This window comes from Sturnira hondurensis, unplaced genomic scaffold (assembly GCF_014824575.4).
Source record: "Sturnira hondurensis isolate 20B ecotype Veracruz unplaced genomic scaffold, ASM1482457v3 Scaffold0006505, whole genome shotgun sequence".
NCBI classification, from domain to species: domain Eukaryota; kingdom Metazoa; phylum Chordata; class Mammalia; order Chiroptera; family Phyllostomidae; genus Sturnira; species Sturnira hondurensis.
This window is the reverse complement of record NW_028079136.1, coordinates 6,372,334-6,393,106: the sequence shown is the minus strand read 5'-3', so window position 1 is coordinate 6,393,106 and position 20,773 is coordinate 6,372,334. Positions and strand designations below refer to the sequence as shown.

General features: G+C 48.3%; 2 protein-coding genes across 9 annotated transcripts in view; one reads left to right on the top strand and one right to left on the bottom strand.

Moving 5' to 3' along the window:
• Positions 1-14,898, top strand: part of AMPD3 (adenosine monophosphate deaminase 3) — a 45,672-nt gene extending 30,774 nt beyond the window's left edge. For all 6 annotated transcript variants that reach the window (XM_037050075.1, XM_037050077.1, XM_037050074.1 and 3 more), the window contains 8 exons: positions 1,205-1,336; positions 1,877-2,040; positions 2,772-2,898; positions 6,911-7,074; positions 8,173-8,293; positions 9,493-9,666; positions 11,238-11,348; positions 12,357-14,898. In XM_037050075.1, coding sequence (XP_036905970.1) covers positions 1,205-1,336; positions 1,877-2,040; positions 2,772-2,898; positions 6,911-7,074; positions 8,173-8,293; positions 9,493-9,666; positions 11,238-11,348; positions 12,357-12,533 — 1,170 coding nt within the window. In that variant the 3' untranslated portion in view covers positions 12,534-14,898. The remainder of the gene's footprint in view (positions 1-1,204; positions 1,337-1,876; positions 2,041-2,771; positions 2,899-6,910; positions 7,075-8,172; positions 8,294-9,492; positions 9,667-11,237; positions 11,349-12,356) is intronic.
• A 755-nt stretch (positions 14,899-15,653) lies between these two features.
• Positions 15,654-20,773, bottom strand: part of RNF141 (ring finger protein 141) — a 28,123-nt gene continuing 23,003 nt past the window's right edge. For all 3 annotated transcript variants that reach the window (XM_037050080.1, XM_037050081.1, XM_037050082.1), the window contains exon 6: positions 15,654-18,897. In XM_037050080.1, coding sequence (XP_036905975.1) covers positions 18,747-18,897 — 151 coding nt within the window. In that variant the 3' untranslated portion in view covers positions 15,654-18,746. The remainder of the gene's footprint in view (positions 18,898-20,773) is intronic.

Genomic DNA, 20,773 nt, shown 5'->3' with positions numbered 1-20,773 from the left:
TGGAGACGGTGAGGGATCATTTGGTCTCAGACCAGCGAGGCAGGGAGCAGCCCTGACACAGGGGCAAGAGCATGCCACTTGGAGTCAGCAGGTCCCAGTTCTAATCCACTTCTGTCACTGAGGAGTCGTGTGCCCTTAAGCAACTCACTTACATTCCTATTTCCTTGCCTATAGAATGGTGAATGCCACATGCCTACCGACATTTCCAAGTTATTAAAATACTAAACGATGGTGCAGCTACGATAGGAAACCGTATGGAGTTTCCTCAGAAAGTTAAATATAGCATTACCATAGAGTCCAGCAGTTTCGTTCCTAGGTATGTTCCCCAAAGAATTGAAAGCAGAGACTAAAACCGATACTTTCATCTCAAGGCTTCTAGCAGCATTATTCACAATGCCCCACAGGCAGGAGCAGCCCACATATCCATCAATAGAGGAATGGAAAAACAAAATGTGGCACGCCCAGGCGGTGGAATGTTTCTCAGCCTTCCAAAGGACAAGAGTCTGAAACCAGCCACAGTAGGGATGGTCCTGGAGAACATTATGCTCAGTGAAAGGAGCCACATCCAAAAGGATACAGTGTTTCATGCCGCTCGTCTGAGGTGCCTAGAACTGGCAAGTTCGCCGGGGCCTGAGAGAAGGAGAGAATGGGGAGTCCTTGTGTAACGGGCACAGAGTTTCAGTTTTACGAGAGGGAGAGAGTTCTGGAGACAGACGGTGATGCTGGATGCACAACGACGTGAATGTATTTAACGCTCCTGAGCTGCACATTTAAAATGGTTATGAGAGTAAACTTTGTGCTGTGTATGTTTTACCACAGTACAAAAGTCTGTGTTGAAGAATGACATAAGGTGGAAAGAGCGCCTTCTGAAGTCTACGCAGTAACAGGACACACGTTATTGATTGTTCAGTGGTTTAGTCCTCTCTGCTCACTCGGCGGTGCTTTGAGCCACAGTGGCTCAGGGCACAAGGCCCCCTGCCTGGTCCTCTTTCACAGAGGGCCTCACAGAAGGACAGCCAGGCTGACCGAGTGAGGATACATGGGCCTGGCCCCAGGGCGCTCCAAGAGTTTATGCAAGAACTGACATAGAAGACATCTTTCAGGGTGGCTGTGTATAAGACCACCTTGTAAAGGCCTGAGAGGGAAAGTGCGTGTTGGCCGCAGAACGGCGTGGTGAATCTGCCTGGTGGCCTCCTCTCTCCAGGGCCGGCAGACGTTCCATCGCTTTGACAAGTTCAACTCGAAATACAACCCTGTGGGGGCCAGTGAGCTGCGGGACCTGTATTTGAAAACCGAAAACTACTTGGGAGGAGAGTACTTTGCTCGGATGGTCAAGGTGAGTGAGCCCTCAGCCTCTCCAAGCCCTCCTCAGCTACCTGACAGCATCGGAGGTGGGGGCATGTGTGGCCTCTTTGTCATTGTCTCCTTCCCGACTCCCTGTCCATCCACTGTCCAGCTCCAGTGAGGTCAAGGTGCTCAGAGCCCAGTGCTCTTGCCCTGGCTGCCAGCTCCCGAGCCTGGGCAGGTGGGTGCTGCGTGTGTCCACTGCAGGAAAGGGCAGGGGGAGGGTATCCACCACGGGAGCACTCACAGCGTCCAGCCTTGCTGCCCTGTCTGTTGGCAGCCTGCACTTGGCTGGGAGCAGCTTAGCTCCATGTGGAGCCGTGTCTGCTGCCTGGCCTGGTTGTACATGCGGTGGTGCCAGCCCCAGGCCTCTCTCTCCCGGAGGGAGCCTCTGCTGAGGCAAGTGAGTACGCACTCAGCAGCAGGGTGATGTAGATGAGGCCCCTCCAGCCTGGGAGCAGGTGGCTGAGGGAGCGGCAGGATCCAGCAGCTGGGGTGCTGTCGGCCTGACCGGAGCTCTTCTTGGTGCCAGGAGGTGGCCCGGGAGCTGGAGGAGAGCAAGTACCAGTACTCAGAGCCACGGCTCTCCATCTACGGCCGCAGCCCTGACGAGTGGCCCAGCCTGGCCCGCTGGTTCATCCAGCACAAGGTCTACTCACCCAACATGCGCTGGATCATCCAGGTGCCCCGGATCTAGTAAGTGAGGCGGCCTGCTGTCTGCCTGAGCTCTCTGGGGCCCCAGCCTGTCCTGCACGGGCCACTGAGTCCGCATTACTGACAGGTGGGACCTGTTCCAGTGCCGACTGAGGCCTCTTCTCCCCAGGGCTTTTCCTGTAGGAAGGGGTGGTCAGCAGAAAGTCTCTGTGGCAAGTTCTTACTCTTTAAAGAACATACATGTGCAAATGCCTGGCGGGAACGACTGCCTGTCATCTTCTCGCTGCAGGATGCGGATGTCCTTTTGGGTGAGTGGCCTCCATTGCTGGCCCTCTCCCTGGATCTGACTCAGACCGCCACTGCCCTCCCCTGTCTGGCTGGTATGGGGGTTCCTGGCCCTGGACAGGCTGGGGCTTGTAGTTTAGGGGAACTGAGCTGAGTGGCGGAGAGTTTGGATCACTAGGCGATAGGAGGACTCATCTCTCAGACCCTTGGTCAGCCGGAGCCACTCCGCCCTCTCCCAGGGGGGCCTCTGGCTGGAGAGGGCTCCCTGATGGGTTGGGTAGGTGCCGTTCGCCAGCCAGTGCCTGGTGTTGCAGAAGTTGCAGGGAATTGGAGAGGAGAGGGAGGGTCTGTGTTCAGGCCACACCTCTGCCTTCACTCTGGGTGTTTAAATGGTGACATGGGCTGCCTGAGGAAGTGACTGAGGTCAGCCTCAAACAGGCCGAGGGGGCTGTCAGGCCCACCCTGATCATCATCTTCGCTTTCCCCAGTGACATATTTAGGTCAAAGAAGCTGCTGCCAAACTTTGGGAAGATGCTGGAAAACATCTTCCTGCCCCTTTTTGAGGCCACAATCAACCCCCAAGATCACCGAGAGCTTCACCTCTTCCTCAAATATGTAAGCAGGGGTGGTGTCCTGGCTAAGAGTGGAGGGAGGGCACAGTGGTGGAGCCAGGCGAGGATTCCTTGTGGGTTGGACCAGGCTTCCCTCCTCAGATCCTGTCCCTGCTGTGCCTTGGGCAAGGCACTGCCAGCCCCAAGAGGCTGAATTTCTAAAACAGCACTTTCTCCCTCCTATCCCCTCAGGGGCGGCTCTGGAGGGGGTGGGTGCTGGGGCAGGACTGAGGAATCGCCTCCTGGCCAGTGGGGCTGGAAAGACTGGATCCTGCCCCAGCAGCACTGGGCAGCAGCCTTTGTCTTTTGTAGAAAGGCAGACATTTCAGCTCTCCTGCTTTTACCTAGAAAGACAGTCCTCACACCTCAAGCACACAAGCCCCACAAAAGATTACTTACTTTCTGTATCTGGTTAGTTATGAGAGAGGGGGAGGAGGGATATAGGAGAGGCCAATGAGAAAGGGCGTAAGGGGGACAGGAGCTGGTCGCTTGCTCTGTGTGCCTGGCATGGAGGTAGCTGGAGACAGTGAGAAGCAAGTTCATTATCTGGGGGAGGTTATGGAGATGATTTCTAACAAGGAAGGAGGCAGGAAAGGTGCTGGGGGGCTGGGGTCCTGGGGTGGGGTGATTGAGTATGTGTGTGTGTGTGTGTGTGTGTGTGTAGCTACCAGAAAGGTTTGAACAAGCTGAGGGACAACGTGGACAACGAGGGCGTTTTAGGCAAACGCCATCCTGGCTGTTGTGGTGAATGGCCCAGAACGGAAGGTGGCTGGAGGTGGGGGAGGGGGTGAGATAAGAGTCAGGGGCCGTTCCTGCAATCGGACAGATGGCGGGACTTGAACTCGCCGTAACATCTCGGTTATTGTTTGCTGCCCCCCCACCCTCCGGTGGCCCACACCATGGCACAATCATGCTTCAGCCTCCTCACTGCTCTACTTTACACTGTGGTCAGTGTTAATAATATGCAGTGTTTGTGTTTGCTGTGTGTCAGAGCCCGTGTGAGGTGCCCTCCGGGGATTGTCTCATTTAATCCCCACACCAGCCCTGTGGAGCTCCGAGCTCCAATGTGTGCATGAGGAGATTAAAACTAACAGGTGGCAGAACTGAAACTCATCATATCCAGGTGCCTGACTCATGAGTAGGTGCCATTTTCCCTACACTGTACTGTGGCCTCAGTAAGAAACGTGCGGCGTGTACAGGAGGCAGGCCAGGGGCTCCGGGCAGAGTGGAGGGCATGGGTGTAGGTTGGTGGGACCCCGGCAGAGCCTTCAGTGAGCTAGAGGGAAAAGCCTAGGGGGCCTCCCAGTGCCTGGTTGTGTTGGGANCACCGAGAGCTTCACCTCTTCCTCAAATATGTAAGCAGGGGTGGTGTCCTGGCTAAGAGTGGAGGGAGGGCACAGTGGTGGAGCCAGGCGAGGATTCCTTGTGGGTTGGACCAGGCTTCCCTCCTCAGATCCTGTCCCTGCTGTGCCTTGGGCAAGGCACTGCCAGCCCCAAGAGGCTGAATTTCTAAAACAGCACTTTCTCCCTCCTATCCCCTCAGGGGCGGCTCTGGAGGGGGTGGGTGCTGGGGCAGGACTGAGGAATCGCCTCCTGGCCAGTGGGGCTGGAAAGACTGGATCCTGCCCCAGCAGCACTGGGCAGCAGCCTTTGTCTTTTGTAGAAAGGCAGACATTTCAGCTCTCCTGCTTTTACCTAGAAAGGTAAAAGGCAGTCCTCACACCTTAAGCACACAAGCCCCACAAAAGATTACTTACTTTCTGTATCTGGTTAGTTATGAGAGGGGGAGGAGGGATATAGGAGAGGCCAATGAGAAAGGGCGTAAGGGGGACAGGAGCTGGTCGCTTGCTCTGTGTGCCTGGCATGGAGGTAGCTGGAGACAGTGAGAAGCAAGTTCATTATCTGGGGGAGGTTATGGAGATGATTTCTAACAAGGAAGGAGGCAGGAAAGGTGCTAGGGGGCTGGGGTCCTGGGGTGGGGTGATTGAGTGTGTGTGTGTGTGTGTGTGTGTGTGTGTGTGTGTGTAGCTACCAGAAAGGTTTGAACAAGCTGAGGGACAACGTGGACTGTATGTTTTAGGCAAACGCCATCCTGGCTGTTGTGGTGAATGGCCCGGAACGGAAGGTGGCTGGAGGTGGGGGAGGGGGTGAGATAAGAGTCAGGGGCCATTCCTGCAATCGGACAGATGGCGGGACTTGAACTCGCCGTAACATCTTGGTTATTGTTTGCTGCCCCCCCACCCTCCGGTGGCCCACACCATGGCACAATCATGCTTCAGCCTCCTCACTGCTCTACTTTACACCGTGGTCAGTGTTAATAACATGCAGTGTTTGTGTTTGCTGTGTGTCAGAGCCCGTGTGAGGTGCCCTCCGGGGATTGTCTCATTTAATCCCCACACCAGCCCTGTGGAGCTCCGAGCTCCAATGTGTGCATGAGGAGATTAAAACTAACAGGTGGCAGAACTAAAACTCATCATATCCAGGTGCCTGACTCATGAGCAGGTGCCATTTTCCCTACACTGTACTGTGGCCTCAGTAAGAAACGTGCGGTGTGTACAGGAGGCAGGCCAGGGGCTCCGGGCAGAGTGGAGGGCATGGGTGTAGGTTGGTGGGACCCTGGCAGAGCCTTCAGTGAGCTAGAGGGAAAAGCCTAGGGGGCCTCCCAGTGCCTGGTTGTGTTGGGGAGCGGATAGTGCTCCTTGCAGGGGCCGTTGCTCACAGTGGGGGTAGAGCAGACTTACAGAAGAAGAGGAAGAGTTAAGGTCCAGGCCGAGGCCCTACATCAGTTGGTTACAGAGCCCAGGAGAGGGGCTGACATTACCCCCTGCCAGGCCCTGAGAGTTCTGGCGAGGCCTGAAGCTAGTGAGCACAGAGTGGAACTCGAGGCTCCCCCTGACTGCCCACACCCCTGAGGGCCATGCTGAGACTACAGTGGGGACTCTCCTTTCGACACACATGGCTCTGTGACAGGGAATACTCTGGCAAGACTCTTGTGGTTCCTTGCTCCTTTGGGAGAGGAAGCAGACCTGGGCTTGGGCTGAGAGCCCCAGTCTGGGCCAGCAGTGAAGTGAAGTGGGTAGTCTTTCAGAAGCCCCCTCCCCAGAGCACTGCTGTGCATGAGCAAAAGGAGGGACATGTTAGCAAAGCTGCCTCACCTGCTGGCCGAGAGCCTGTGTCCTCACAGGTACATTTGTGGTCGGGGCCTGACCTCTGGGATGAGGTGACTAGGAAGCCTGAGACTAGGATGGGGTCTGCAGGGTCGTAGTTTGGGTCCCAGCTGACCTGGCTCAGAGAGCAGTTCCCAGGGAGGAGCTGGTACGCAGAGCCACCTCCTCCCAGAACCATGGCTCCGCCTTCCCAGGGGCCATATTGAATGGGGCCCACTGTGGCCTGTTTGTGAAGCTTCCAGGCTATTTTTTCATGACTACACCAGGGACATGCCCCGGGGCATTCTCCACCTACAGCCCCAGAGTCCAGACACTGAGCCCATTTAGGCTCTGAGCCTGGTGGTCTCCCATGAGCAAGCTGCTTAATCGCTTTGGCTCTGGTTTGCTCATAGCCAAGCCCTCTCTCACAGGGTCGCTCTGAGGATTAAATTGGTTGATGTGTGGTAAGCACTTCAGGCAGGGCCTGAAGTATATATAGTAGGTGCCTGGGAAATGCCTGTCCCCTTCCCCCTCAGAGGGGTGGTCCCTGCTGTCGATGGCAGTGGCTGCCCTGCCGCACTGGCCTCCTCCTTGGCGCAGCAGTGGGTCTGGGCAGTGGGCGTGGCTGCCTCGCTGTTCACCTGGCCCGAGTGTCCCCTTGCCATGACACAGGGGCTCAGCACTCTCCTGTCTGGCCTTCTGGGTGCCTTTGGAAGCCCTGGAGACATAAATGGTGGCCTTGTGCCGGTTCCCCATCCTTGGCAGTGACCCTGGGCTCCCAGCTGAGGTGCGAACTTGAGAGGCCTGGACTCCAAGGCTTCCGGCAGCTCACTGGCCTCAGCTTGATGCAGGACCCCTTGTCCCACCCAGGTGACAGGGTTTGACAGCGTGGATGATGAGTCCAAGCACAGTGACCACATGTTCTCAGACAAGAGCCCCAGCCCGGACGTCTGGACCAGCGAGCAGAACCCGCCCTACAGCTACTACCTGTACTACATGTACGCCAACATCATGGTGCTCAACAACCTCCGCAGGTGGGTGGGCCGGCCCTGCACTCATGGCCACGGGCCCTCACACCTCAGACCCAGGGACATGCCCCCACCAACTACCCAGGACCACCCACACATGCAGTCACGCCCCCTGCAGACACAGTCCATCATGCATCCCAGGAAGCCAAACCCCATGCCCATATACACACATGTTCACATACATCCACAAACACCTACTCGTGTACCTGTCCACCCCTGATGTGATACATAGATGTGCAAACACATGCATGTTTGCTTACCACCACACCAAGTGTTCACACATGCAATTATTCATGAAACAAATTATTGTGACTGTCCTGGGCACTGGACACATATATGCAGGGAATAAAGCAGACTAAACCTGTGTCCTCACAGAGCTGGTAGCCAGTGGTCTCACACGCACAGACTCCCGCCAGTGCACACATGCAGGGGAGGCACATGTGGACGGAGTCAGGTGCCCAGGGCACGGGATGCTGAGCCGCCCATTCCCCTGGGGCTCCCATACCCGCTGGGCCGTGGAGCTTCACTAGCTCAGCCTCAGCCTCAGCCAGTGCTCGTTTGTGGGGGTGGAGGTTTTGTAGGAGACTCACTGAAAGCACTGGGCCTGGTGTTGGGCAAGGGCAGAGCATTTAGATGTGGGGCCTCTGGTTCTGGCTCTGCCACAGACCTGCTCAGTGGCTTCTAATGTCTCACTCCACTCTCTGGGTTATCTGGGTTCTCTGGGTTTGTCAGTTTGCATAACAGTGAAGTTGGATTCAGATTTCTCATGGCTTCTCTGGCTCTGAAGGTCTGTGAATCTGGGGTGCAGGCCTGGCAAAGAGAGGAAGGGCAGGAGTGGGTGGAGGGTGGGGCAGGGTCTTTCTCCCATAGGGCCCCCTTCTGTTCCTCAGGGATGGCGTCTCTTGGCTCTGAGGAATCTGGGCCTGGCCTCGGCATTTTGGGAGGGACAATTTCCAGGGTGTCCTGGGTCAGCTGTGCTGACTCCGCTATGGGTGACTATCTCCCCTGGAGTAGGCCCTGAGCTAGGACCCCCACCTTTGGGGTCCTGGGCAGTGTGGCCCAGGAGTTCTTGCTGACGGAGAGCCTGCCTCACTTGTCCTGCAGGGAACGGGGTCTGAGCACGTTCCTGTTTCGGCCTCACTGTGGGGAAGCCGGCTCCATCACCCACCTGGTGTCTGCCTTCCTGACTGCTGACAACATCTCCCACGGGCTGCTCCTCAAGAAGGTGACCGGGCCGTTCACAGACACCGCCCTTCAGTGGTGGTCCTGCCTGGGCTCCCCTGGTGGGGGAGTGGGGTCTCCTGGGTTCCTGCTTGCCCTCTGGGAGCTTCTGGCAAGGGGAGCCTCTGGCAAATGGAGCCTTCTTCTGGGCTGGGCTGTCTGTAGTCATCTTGGGTTCATATATAATTATAGAATTATAAATATAACCCAATTTGGATTTCCAGAACATGGAGAGATGGGGGAGGAAAACCTATATTGCTGTTGCTTTCATAGAAACAGCCACGTACAGCTTTTCAGTTTTCCCAGTTCCAACCTTTTTTTCCCCAGAGCACATTCCTAAATGCTTATTATAATGACAAACACAGATTTTTGGTTCCTTTTTTTGTCCATTAACTTTGCATAATAAGCACTTTTTCTGTGCTGCAACGTAATATCTATGCTCCTCAATCTGAAGGCCAATGGAAGGATGGCCTGCCATTTGAATGGTCTGTAATTGATTCAACCAATCTCTAGTTGCTGGACAGAGTCCCAGCTTTTCCCTGCTATAAATAGTGCTACCATGAACTCTGCGCCGGGTCTCCTCCGCCATCTGGACCACTCCCGCAGGGAGGCATCGCTCGAACTGCTCCCCTGCTCTGGTCCTGGGGAGGCCTGACCACGGTCGCAGTTCCGTGTGGGGTGGGTGCTGCACCAAACAGCTCCTCTAGCCCAGCCAGGTCTGCCCCTTCCCACCCTGAGGAGCTGGGGTGTTTGCAGTCTCAGCCTGAATGTTTGCAGTCAAAGCAACCAAAGAACCAAGTGGGGCATCTTCTGGACTGACCATCTTCAGTCGGGGTCAGCGCCTAGGGGAGGGGAGCTGCGTATGCAGGTTGGGGTCAGCTGGGCCATGTAGCTGCCCTTCCTGCCCTGAGCTGGCCCCCACTTTGGAGGAAAGAGGGGGTACTTCCAACACTGGACAGGAGGGCAGTCCCAGGGAGGGATAGGCATGTGACAAGAATGAGGTGAATGGAGATGTCAAGGGAGGTAAGGGGGGATGGGTGACGTGGCTCTGGGGAACCCGGGCTTGGTTGGGGATGTGCACAGACACTGCCCAGGCCCCCGGCTTCCACTGATGGTGCTTCTCCCCCGCTTCCTCCCTGTCTACCCTGTACCCTCCCTCCCCTCTCTGGCCCTGGTCACCTGAGTTCGGCGGTTCCTTTGCAGAGTCCGGTGTTGCAGTATCTCTACTACCTGGCTCAGATCCCCATTGCCATGTCTCCGCTTAGCAACAACAGTCTGTTCCTCGAATATTCCAAAAACCCTCTGAGGGAATTCCTGCACAAGGGGCTGCATGTCTCTCTCTCCACCGATGACCCCATGCAGTTCCACTACACGAAGGTGAGGACTTCAGGGGTCCCCGGCAGGCCCTGGTCCTGGCTTGTCGCAGGCACCTGAGCGTAAGGCTCAGTTCTGCTCCCAGGGTGGGTGGGGGGCCCAGTGAAGACAGCAGGGAAGCTCCTGGTGAGGGAAGAGTCCCTTTCAGGCACGTGCTTTCAGGGTCCTTGAATCTTTGAAGGCACAGTTGCAATTCCTTGCCTTGTTCTGTTTTCCCTGCCTTTGAATTACTAGCTCCATGATGCTGGTGAAGTTACTTGATGTCTCTCTCTGTTACTCCTTCTAATGTGGAAAACGGGGATAAAATTGGCTCTACAGCTGCCTGTACTGTATCGCGAGGCTCCACAAAGATAATGAACCACAGTCTAAAACAGTGTCTGCATATAGCACGTATCCAAAATGTTAGCTACCGTTTTCGTTCCTACTGTTCTATTATTACATTTCGCCTCTTTGGGGAAAGGAAAGAGGAAGGGAGAGGTGATGTCATGCACGGGGACCAGCCATCCGTGTGCCGAGCACATACTGACAGCATTGATAAGACAGCCACTGAGTAGTAAAAACATAAGCACCAGAGTCTTCGAGGACAGGTTCTCGGTCCAAGCTTTTGGACTCAGGACCCTTCAGATGCTCAAGAATGGAGGCCCTCAGGGCGCTGCTGTCTACATGAGTTATATCTAGTGACATTGAACTATGTTAGAAATGAATGAGAGGTTGAAAAATGTTAACTCACTTAAAAATAATGTTAATAAACCTGTTAAATGGTACTTAAATAGAAATTTTTATGAAAAGCGTATTTCCTAAAACAAAATAAGAAAATAGCATTGTTTTACATTTTTGCAAATCTCTTTAATGTCCGGTTTAACAGAGGACAGCCGGTGTCTCATAGTGGCATTCACTCTGTTGTGAGAAATAAACCCTGTCTCACAAAGATACGTAGTTGGAAAAGGGAGGACCTTTTAAAAGGCCTTGGGGATCCCCAGGGGTCCTGGGTCCACATTTTAACAACTGCTGCTCTGGGACACAGAGGAAATGGGGCAGCGAAGAGGTGATGCAAGGGCTCAGTTACCAGGCACGTCGTATCCCAGGGGATGAAGCAGAAGCACAGCCCGAACCCACTGTCTCACTGCTCACACTTGGTCATTCTCACTTTGAATTAGGGTTCGATCGCTGCTCTTGGTACTTGACTCAGATTAACTTTTATTTTTGGACAATCTTAAGAAAGTGGTCTGTTAAATAAAAGACAAAGCCATAGAGCAGGCATTAAATGACTCAGAAGCCTGTCACAGGAGGCCAGGCTGGTGCCCCGTGACCAGCTCAGGGCTTTGAACATGTTGTGCTTAACAAATACATATATGTAGGCTCTCTGCTATGTATCTCCTTGGTAACCTGAGGTTTCACATAAAAAAAATCTTTCTGGTTTATCATTTAAAGGGGAGGATGTTGTTTGATTATTCAGGTGCTAGTTATTAAATAAAAATTAAGTCTGCAACATTTGATGTTTCTATCTTGAGAATCTGTGAGGCACCAAAGTGGACATTCTACCATCTAATACATTTACTTTTGGGGGGATCTAGGAAGCGCTTATGGAAGAATACGCAATTGCGGCCCAGGTGTGGAAGCTGAGCACGTGTGACCTGTGTGAAATCGCCAGGAACAGCGTGCTGCAGAGCGGCCTCTCGCATCAGGTACAGGGTGGGCAGTCCGCTGTCTCTCTCTCGCATACACAGTGCCTGCCTGTGTGCCTGGTACTTCCCAGGCTCTGGGGTCAGGGAGGAAGGGGACGAGCAGGGTCTCTGTCACACTGAAACCCATGCTCTAGGGACAAATATTGAGGAGAAGACTTGTGAGTTTTCCTGGCTGCTCTGTCAGACCTCTACTCAAATGTCTCCTCCTCAGAGGCCATCCCTGACCACCCATTCTACAACAGACACATTTGCCTTCATTCTCCATCCCTTTAATCTACTTTTCTTCATAATGTTAAGCATGATTTATCTTGTAATATGTAGTTATGTGTCTTTCTGTCTTTCTTTCTAGAATGGAATTTCCATTGGGGCGGAGACTGTTTTGTTCAGCATCCTATCCCTAGAGTCTAGAATAGTCCCTGGCACATCCTGGGCACTTAGTATTTGTTGAATAGATGAACAGTAGTTAGATTGGTTAAAAAACTTTAGGGATGGGACCTGGACATCAGCAATTTTTTTTTACAGCTTCCTAGGTGATTCTGACATGCAGGGTTGAGACCTGTTGCTCTAGATGGTGTCTTAGGTCCCCAGGTACCCCTGCTGGGTGATGTCACTGGCACAGGAAGAGAGCTGTATTGCTCTTACTGATGCCAATGCAGAGGAGTTAAAGGCTGAGGACTCACTCTGTGTGTTTGGTGCCTGGGACTGGCTCTCCCCAACACCTGACTGTCTGCCCTTGCCAGCTCTCAGGAGGGACTTCTTAGAGTCTTCACCTTGCCTTTGTCCTCACCAGCAGTCATTTTTCCTTTCTGATCAAGGACATCATAGTGGGGAATGAAGGGTGACCTCCTTGCGGACACGGAGGCCAGGAGGAATTTCCTAAGAGCCCTGTGGGGAAAGAGTCCTGATGGAGGACCTGCTGAGGGGCGTGTCTGCAAGCCAGAGCTGCTGTGTGGGAGACAAAGTGAATCTAAGGTGTATTGCTTCATTTGTATCTCTCTTGGTCCACAGGAAAAGCAAAAGTTTCTGGGACAGCATTATTATAAAGAAGGACCCGAAGGAAATGATATTCGAAAGACAAACGTTGCTCAGATCCGGATGGCATTCCGATACGAAACCTTATGCAACGAGCTCAGCTTCCTGTCCGATGCCATGAAGTCACAAGAGATCACGGCCTTGGCTAAGTAGGTCCAGCACTGGACATGTGTTTTGACTTTCTGGTTTGACTTCAAGTCTGCTATGATTAACAGTGGTCCAGATACCACGCTCGGCATTGTCCTCCAGGGAGAGGATGCCTCTGAAGAACTTTCAAAACCCAGCGATTTTGGTTGCACTGTTCACTTGAAGATCTAACACACCCACTTGTTGGTATTTCTGAGTAATAGATGGCGACTACTCCTAGAGGGTCTGGGAAATGGACACTTGTCTGTACTCATTCCTAATTTTCCAGATATCCCTCTTGAAACCGCTAGTGCTTGCATTGTTGGGGCCAGGGTCTTCCACGGTCCAAGTGCCTACTGATGCGGGGTCCCCGTGGTTTTCTGCTGAAGTCCAAGTCCGCTACAGGCCCTGTGGGTAGCCGCTAGTTGTTCATTTCAGCCCCCCGGCTAGCTGGCTAGCTGGCTGGCTGGCTGGCTTAAACACAATCAATTTCAAAGGTCCCTTTCATAAAGGAACTACTTTGAGAGGGTTAAAATAGACAGCTTCCTTCTTTGCGTTTTTAATGAATTTCTTAAACTGTTTTATTTAGCCCGCCACCCTCCTTTCTAGCTAGGAAGCCAAATGTGCACATTGAAACACTCACTCCTTCCTATTCTGTCTTCGTTTCCTTATCCGAAAAGTGAGGGTTTGGATTAGATGAGAGGTTTTCAAATGGTGTTCGGTGAACAGCCCCCTGCCGCCCAGTTTCAGGGTCGGGGAGGGCAAGGGGAGTGAGGTTGTGGGTGCTGCCTTTGCCTCTTCAAGGGGACTCTGCTTTTTTCAAGTTTTTCACTGGGACTTCGACATATTTTCATTTGACCTGAGGACTTTGGAAAGCACCGCACCAGCCGATCTCTGTTCCTTTTGGCCCCAACACTCTACGATTGTGGCCCAGTTATCCCTTTGCTTGTGAAGAATTAGGTCAGAGAAGAGAGGGTCACTGAAGCTCACCCAGCCAGTAAGAGGACTAGAGCTGGGTTTCCCTACTCCTACTCCAGTCTTTCTCCACTATTCCACGAAGCCTCAGAAATGTTGTAATTTTTATCCCTGTAGCCTGGTGCCTTTCTTTCTAGAGGCAAAATTTCTCCCTTACGTAGTACACAGACTTTTTCAGAAGATATTAAGTGGTCACAGGGGCCGGGTAGAAAGTATTTTTTAAGACAGATCAGAATCTAAGCTTTACCAATGTACTCATCATCTGTGTTACTAGTGCCTGGTACATAGGAGGTGCTCAATAAATGTATGTTGAATAAAGGGACTTCCCTTTCGGCAATGTTTTAAGGGTATGTGCTCCTAGTACACAGAGCACTGCTCAAGGACCTTCTTGGCCATTACTGTGGGCAGGTGCGGACTCGGGGGCATCCTTCTGAGTCGTGGGGTTGGAAGGACCCTATTTTTGCCTGTAGAAATGCTTATTTAACATCAGAATTTCTTGTCCTGTGACTTTATTTTGTAATGCTTGTCCCCCCTCCACTGGTCAACTTAGCATATGAGCAATAAATGTAGTGTGTATTTTTTTAAACTAAACAAACGTATGCTATCTTACAGCTAATCACGAAGTGGGATGAAAACCCAGCATTCATCTTAGTGACTCATTATTTTTGAAAAGCCCCCATTTGTATACATCTGTCCTAATATCGCAAGCATCGTACAGTTCTTCATTGTTGTTTTAGCTGTATCTAGTATTTGTTTTTAATTATTAAATAAAGTCTGTTAGGAGGCTTTATGACTCAATAATTTAAAACTACTTCGATACTATTGAAAGAAAATGTTTAAGATTTCTACTGTAAGAAAGGTTTGAGCATCATTAAAAGCTGTCAGTAACTACCAATTGATGTTTAATTAAGACTCAGACATGGATGACATTCACTGGGAAAGCTCAACGATTTTAAACTCAAGCTCACTGGACCCAGAAGGTGAACCTTTGCTACCTTCTCCTCTAACTTCTGTCACACATGTTCATTCCCTATTCCCCGGGTAATACTTTAATCTGTTCGGCCAACACTTATTGCATTTCGCCTGTCCTGCAAACTTTTCAGACACTCGCCTTTTTCTGTAGCACTTTGCGTTTTTATTGAATCACTGTCCCCAGCTGGCCATTTTGGGGGGTGATTCCTACTCTCTCTCATGGAATCCAAGGTAACTGTTTATAAAAGAGCAGTTTTTGAGGTGTGTTATCCCTCATTCTAAAAGGCTCAACCTCACGTTGTGCGTTCCGTACTTCAAACGGCACTGCTGGCGTGTTGCCTTTTGTCTCGTGAAAACCAACCACAGCTCCTGCGTTAGTATTTACCAAGGCCTATCCTGGGCCTCTCCTTCCTCATATCCTGCGTTAAAGCAGAGCTGCACACCATCCCTCTGGGTCTCTCTTTACTTGTTCCTGAGTGCGGTGTTGGTGAAAGAATATTCCTCTTTTTCTGGATTTGTAGATACAGCTGAAGGTGACATTAGTATATATAGAATGCTAATACACCCGAGTATTCTATACCCAAACAATGACTATATTATAAAGAACAAGTGTAACTAGCTTCAATAAAAGGAATACTAATCATACAAATATAGTTCCCTGGGAATTTTTATACCCTCAACCTCTAAATAAATATTTTATTAGAAAAATGGTGCTAGAGAATAGATGATAAAGAATAAGTCAGCCTTGGCTGGTGTAGCTCAGTGGACTGAGGGTGGACTGTGAACCAAAGGGTTTCCAGTTTGATTCCCAGTCAGGGCACATGCCAGGGTTGCAGGCCAGGTCCCCAGTAGGGGGTGTGCGAGATGCAACCACACACCCATATTTCTCTCCCTCTCTTTCTCCTTCCCTTCCCCTCTCTCTAAAAATAAATAAATACAATCTTTAAAAGGAAAAAAGAGTAAGTCGCAGCTGCAAGATTACCAAAACATATCTGAGGAGGCTTTTATACCTTTTGATACCAAAAATGTGTTCGTCTCCATGGTGACATTGTCAGTAAATTTAACTATAAATTAGCATTCCTTCTTACAGATGGCTTTCCCCTTCTCAGCACTAAGATTCTAACATGCTTCTCTAATCACATTAATTTTACCTTAGAAATGACTTTACAAAGTAAACACCAAAACTGTCACAGGATGGAATATTTTATCAGTTTTTTTATTGTCCAGTAGGGTAAAAAGGTAAGAAAACAAATGAAAGTCTACTGTAAACTGTTTATATTGTACTGTCATTGTGTCGCCCAGCGTCCATGTGGGTGATCAGCTGATTTCCCTGACCCCCATGGACTTTCTTATTCCTGGATAGAGCAGGTTAAGCTTGACTTAATGAAGAAAGCAGTTAAAGTACAAATTCTTTGAACTGCCTTTTAATAAATCCAACTGCCCAATGTTAAAAATCACTGAACCAAAAGATATTTTCAAGAAGCCTCATTACATAGATAAGCCTCATTAAGTAAAAGAAAATTGAGTCCAATTTTAAATAAATCTGCATTACAAACCCCCAGGGCACAATACAAAATAGTCCTTTAAGGAATATAAATGTTTAGTGTTTAAGACTATGAAACTACATAAGAAGAAAAATCTCTTCAATTAACTAAAATTTACTTGAAAAAGATTATTTATTGCACAATATTAATCAGTTTATCCTAAGAATTAAACAGATACTATTATTCTCAACTTCTAAATTCAGTACACAGTCAAATCCATTTTCTTGAACTAAAGTTCTATAGCATTATAATGAGTAAACCCTTTGTTACTGAGTTGGGGTAGGGAAAACTTCGTAACATGAAACAAATTCCTCCGAGTTCATGAAACCATTTTACGAATCACAGAAGGCACATTATATTTCCTATCGTAGTGAGTGCATTTGAGTACCTCATAATTAAAAAGACAAAGCTATACAAATACAAAAAGTATACATTTTATCCATTAAACATATTTACAACTTTTACGATTAGTTATTATAATACAACACACCTAATATTCACAGGTTAAGAATTATTACCCAGTTTAATGAAGTGAACAAAAACCTGCTCATTTATTAGATAAGGCTAAGAATAACATCTTACATTTCACAGGAGGTGAGTTAGTTTCTTGGAGCTCATAATGACCGATAAAAAGGTTTGGGCATCACCAGGCTGCGGTGCACACTGTTCAACAACCCCTTAAAAGGCGAAGGATTCTGAGGGGTAAAATCACTGGCTACAAGTTAGGCAATCTGTATTGGACTTAGCAAGTCTAATCCAAAAGGACAATTTAAAACCTCAGAGCTAAAAAAGATATCAGGGGATCATCTCTCCCAAGATTTTAAAAATATGTTCCATGGAATACTAATGCTCCATGGAGGAGAGTCAGGGTACTGCAAACACGACTTGAATTTAACTTAAAAATTTTTTTGAAAAAAAAAAAAAAGAATTAAAAAACCCAGTCCCATCATACAACTGTGTTACTCACCAAATTCTAATATACTGGATGTCACCAAATGCATTAATACATGTTTTCACTGACTGACTTTATAATATTTAGTATAATAGTATATTAAGTTTATATAAGGACATTTATACTAATAAAACATGAATTTATAAAGGGGTGCATGGTGTGTGCACAAGTGTACTTGGGGGAAAAAATTCTAGTGCTGAAATAAAGTAAAAACCACAAATGAAATCTCAGTTTCTAAAGTATGAACCCACAAACCAGAGGAAGGGACTTTCTCAAGGTCACACAACCATGACGTACACAGCCAGGTCAAGATGACAGAGCTCAGGACTTGGCATAAATATCCATAGTGAGTGTCAACTTGGCACTGACCTGCCCCCATCGTGAATGCCCACTAATTAGTTATCAGTATTTTGGGGCTAAAAGTCAAGCCACCTTTGGTCAGACATTAAAAATGAATTATTTAATTTGCGTGCCTATTAAAATCCTAGTATCCAAGAATTTTGTCATCAATAAGCAGCAACCTTAATTGTATACTTTGGTACTTCAGAAAGTATCTGCAATTTACAAAGAAGTCAGATAAGTTACATGGAATATTAACATCCTTTAAAAAGGAGATATCAGGCCCTAGTTTTATTACATGCTGAAATAATAATGTAACATGAAACAAAAATTTTATTTTATAAGCAAACATTTTTTAAAAGATGGTTGAAATGACACTGAACATTATAATTCCATTATGACTACACTCTTTCAAAGTATTGCAAAACAAGTAGAATGAAACAGTAAGAAAGCCAAAATATCTCGTAATTTTCAGAGGTGATTTTACGTTCTTATGGTTAAAAGGCTACATCCTATATTTTTCTCTCTTAATCTAAGGAAATTGTGGTCTTGGCCTCAGAAAGATGCTTTCAAGTTAAGAAAATAAAAGCACCATAAACCAGTATTGAATGATTTTTCATAATTTGGACATATAAAATTTAGGATCTAGGATGAAAATTTTCTTCGGAAATTCCAAGACACATGAGCACTTAGAAAAGCTATTTAGAACAGCTCCCCAGTTGTGGGAAAGCATTTCTAGACCAGTCAAGAAGATTCCCATCAGAAATCCATTCACACGGCAAAGTTACACCTGACCTTACAGTCTTCACCCAGATTACACAGCATGGTGGCGGGGGGGGGGGGCGCGGGGGAGGCTTTTTAAGTAAAAACCATGTAATTCTGAAACACATGACTGAAGTTATGAAAGACTTGTAGAATTTTTCAAGTAAAAATTATTAAAGGAGCAATAATTAACCACAAGGGGGCATACATACTCCTTAGATCCCAGCAGAAAGAGTAATTTAAGTAGTAACATGCACTTCGATGTATTCTACATTTTCAGTCATTTAAAATTTTCTCTCAGTGGCTACACCTTTTTAACATTCACGGTGTATTTTGAACCTACCTGAACAGATTTCAGAATACTCCTACCCTGGAAAATAGTAGTGCTTCAGAAGCCTCTGGTAATGTTGTGGTTACCCCAGCAAAGTATTCAAGAGCAATTAGTTCTAATACAATATATTAGAACAGGTAAGCACTAAGAAAACACGGTCTAAAACAGTAGCAAAGTTTAGTTTACCATAAATGGAAGACATGAAAAGTTTATCAAAAGAAATGGGGCAAACTGTCAGAAAAAAGAAAAAATGAGAGGGTGGGGGAAAGTGAGCTCCCTGTGCCCGTAGCACGCACCCCTGCATTCTTTCTCCATGACCAAAGTGTTTGGAGCCCACACTAGCAACAAAACACTTTGCTCCAAGGTCATGGTCTATGAGGCTGGCCGGCCTCATCAGCCATGTTAAGAATATAGTTAGCCATGTCATCTTCGGTGGGTGCATCTGACACCACCCAAGACTCATTTGCTCCAGTCATCTGCAGGCGACAGATAGGGCAATTCCTGTGTCGGTCACTCCTATTAGAGAAGTCAATTAAAGAACAGTTTTTCTTTCTTTTTTTAAAAAACAGGTTTGTTCCAAAATAATACATGTGCATGGTTTTTTTAAACGTAAATAGCATGAAAGTATACAGTGAAAAATAAATCTCCTCCTCCATCCCAATCTTTGATTCTCACCCCCAGGGACAAGGGCCAATACCCCTGACCAGGCATGGTCAAGCTTGTGTGTGCACACACACAGCTGCTTTTTAAATTTTTAAATATTTTAACTTATTTTTAGAGAGGAGAAGGTGCGGGGGGGCGGAGAGAGGGAGAGAATCATCAATGTGTGGCTGCCTCTCATGTGCCCTCTATTGGGGACCTGGCCCACAACCCAGGCATGTGCCCTGGCTGGGAATCGAACCGGTGACCCTTTGGTTCACAGGCTGGCACTCAATCCACTGATCCACACTAGCCAGGGCTGCTTTTTTTTTTTAACTTGTCAATATATCTTGTAGGCCATTATGTACCAGTATGTTAGAGCTGTCTATTCTTTTAAACACACACTGTGTGAATAGGCTACCATTCTTTTAACTAGTCTCCCAGGGAAGAACATTTAGGTTTTTTCCTGTCTTTTGCCACTACAGACAACAAACTGGAAGTATTTGAGGTTTAAAGTAAAAGATAACTTTACATACAGAAGGATTTTCCTGACAGAAGAGCTTACATACGATCACTTAAATGAGATGTTTTTCCAAGGGATTTTTTTTTGTCTTGTCAAACATTATTTTGGAACTTTCAAAAATACCACATTTGAGCCAGAAACATGTCATGCAGGGAGAATGTTTTTCTCTTCATCTCTCAGTGAAATCTGAGACCAGAGTAATTAAATTATACCAATTGCTCTTTGGCTTTTGCGCAAAAATTAAGAAATCTGTTCCCAAGACTAAATGTGAACACTAGAGGTGGTATTTACTCAGTTACCCAGCTGCATTTCTGGTTCCTCAGAGATACTTTACAAGATAACGTGTGTGCTCTTCTGGGCACAAAAGCCACAATTTAAAAAAAGCCAACTTCTGCTTCTGGCCAATAGGGACAGACTGGATGGATGTCAGACAACAAAGGACAACCATCCCTGAGAGATGGGAAGCAAAGGAGATGAGCCCGGAAACTGCCCCAGCTCACTGCCTTGAGAGTTTCTTGGCCAGAGGAAGCAGGGGGATCGTAGGTGGAGCTTGGTAGGCTCCCCTCATTGAAGGGACAGAGCTGAGAATCTCAGGAGGCTGAGATTCAAGTTTACAGGGCGGAGAACTGGTGTGGAGAAAGCTGCACAAAGGGAAAATTCCCGAATCTGCCGAAGGTCCCCCTCATATATTCAGCAGTGTGTGCATGTGAGGAAGTTACTTGATGCTGAGGAATCACCCAAAAGGGTTTGAGGGGACAGTACCCAAAGCTTGCGAAGGGGCTGGGACACTGCCTGTTCCCACCAGCCAGACTGGACAACCTTGTACCTCAGAGCATGGAGTACTCTGAAGGGCCTCGCCCCATTAGTAGGACATAATTCGCTCCAAACTAAACACTGCTCTGGTCCTGCCTAACAAATCGTAAAAGCAAGACGCAAAAAGATCAAACCGTTTCCAAGTAACTATATTTCAGAACAAAGCTCAAGGATATTTATAGTAATACAAAAATACCCAGTACCCAAAAAGGTAAAAATCACAATGCCTGGCACCCAATCAAGATCTACCAGCCATAAAAAGAAGCAGAAGAATACAACCCAAAAGGAAGAGAGAAACCAGGGAAAACCAATCCAAAACTGACACAAATGTTAGAATTAGCAGAGAAGAAAATGAAAGGTTATGATACGCATATTCCACATATTAAAAATACTAGAGGAGTACCTGAATAACAATAA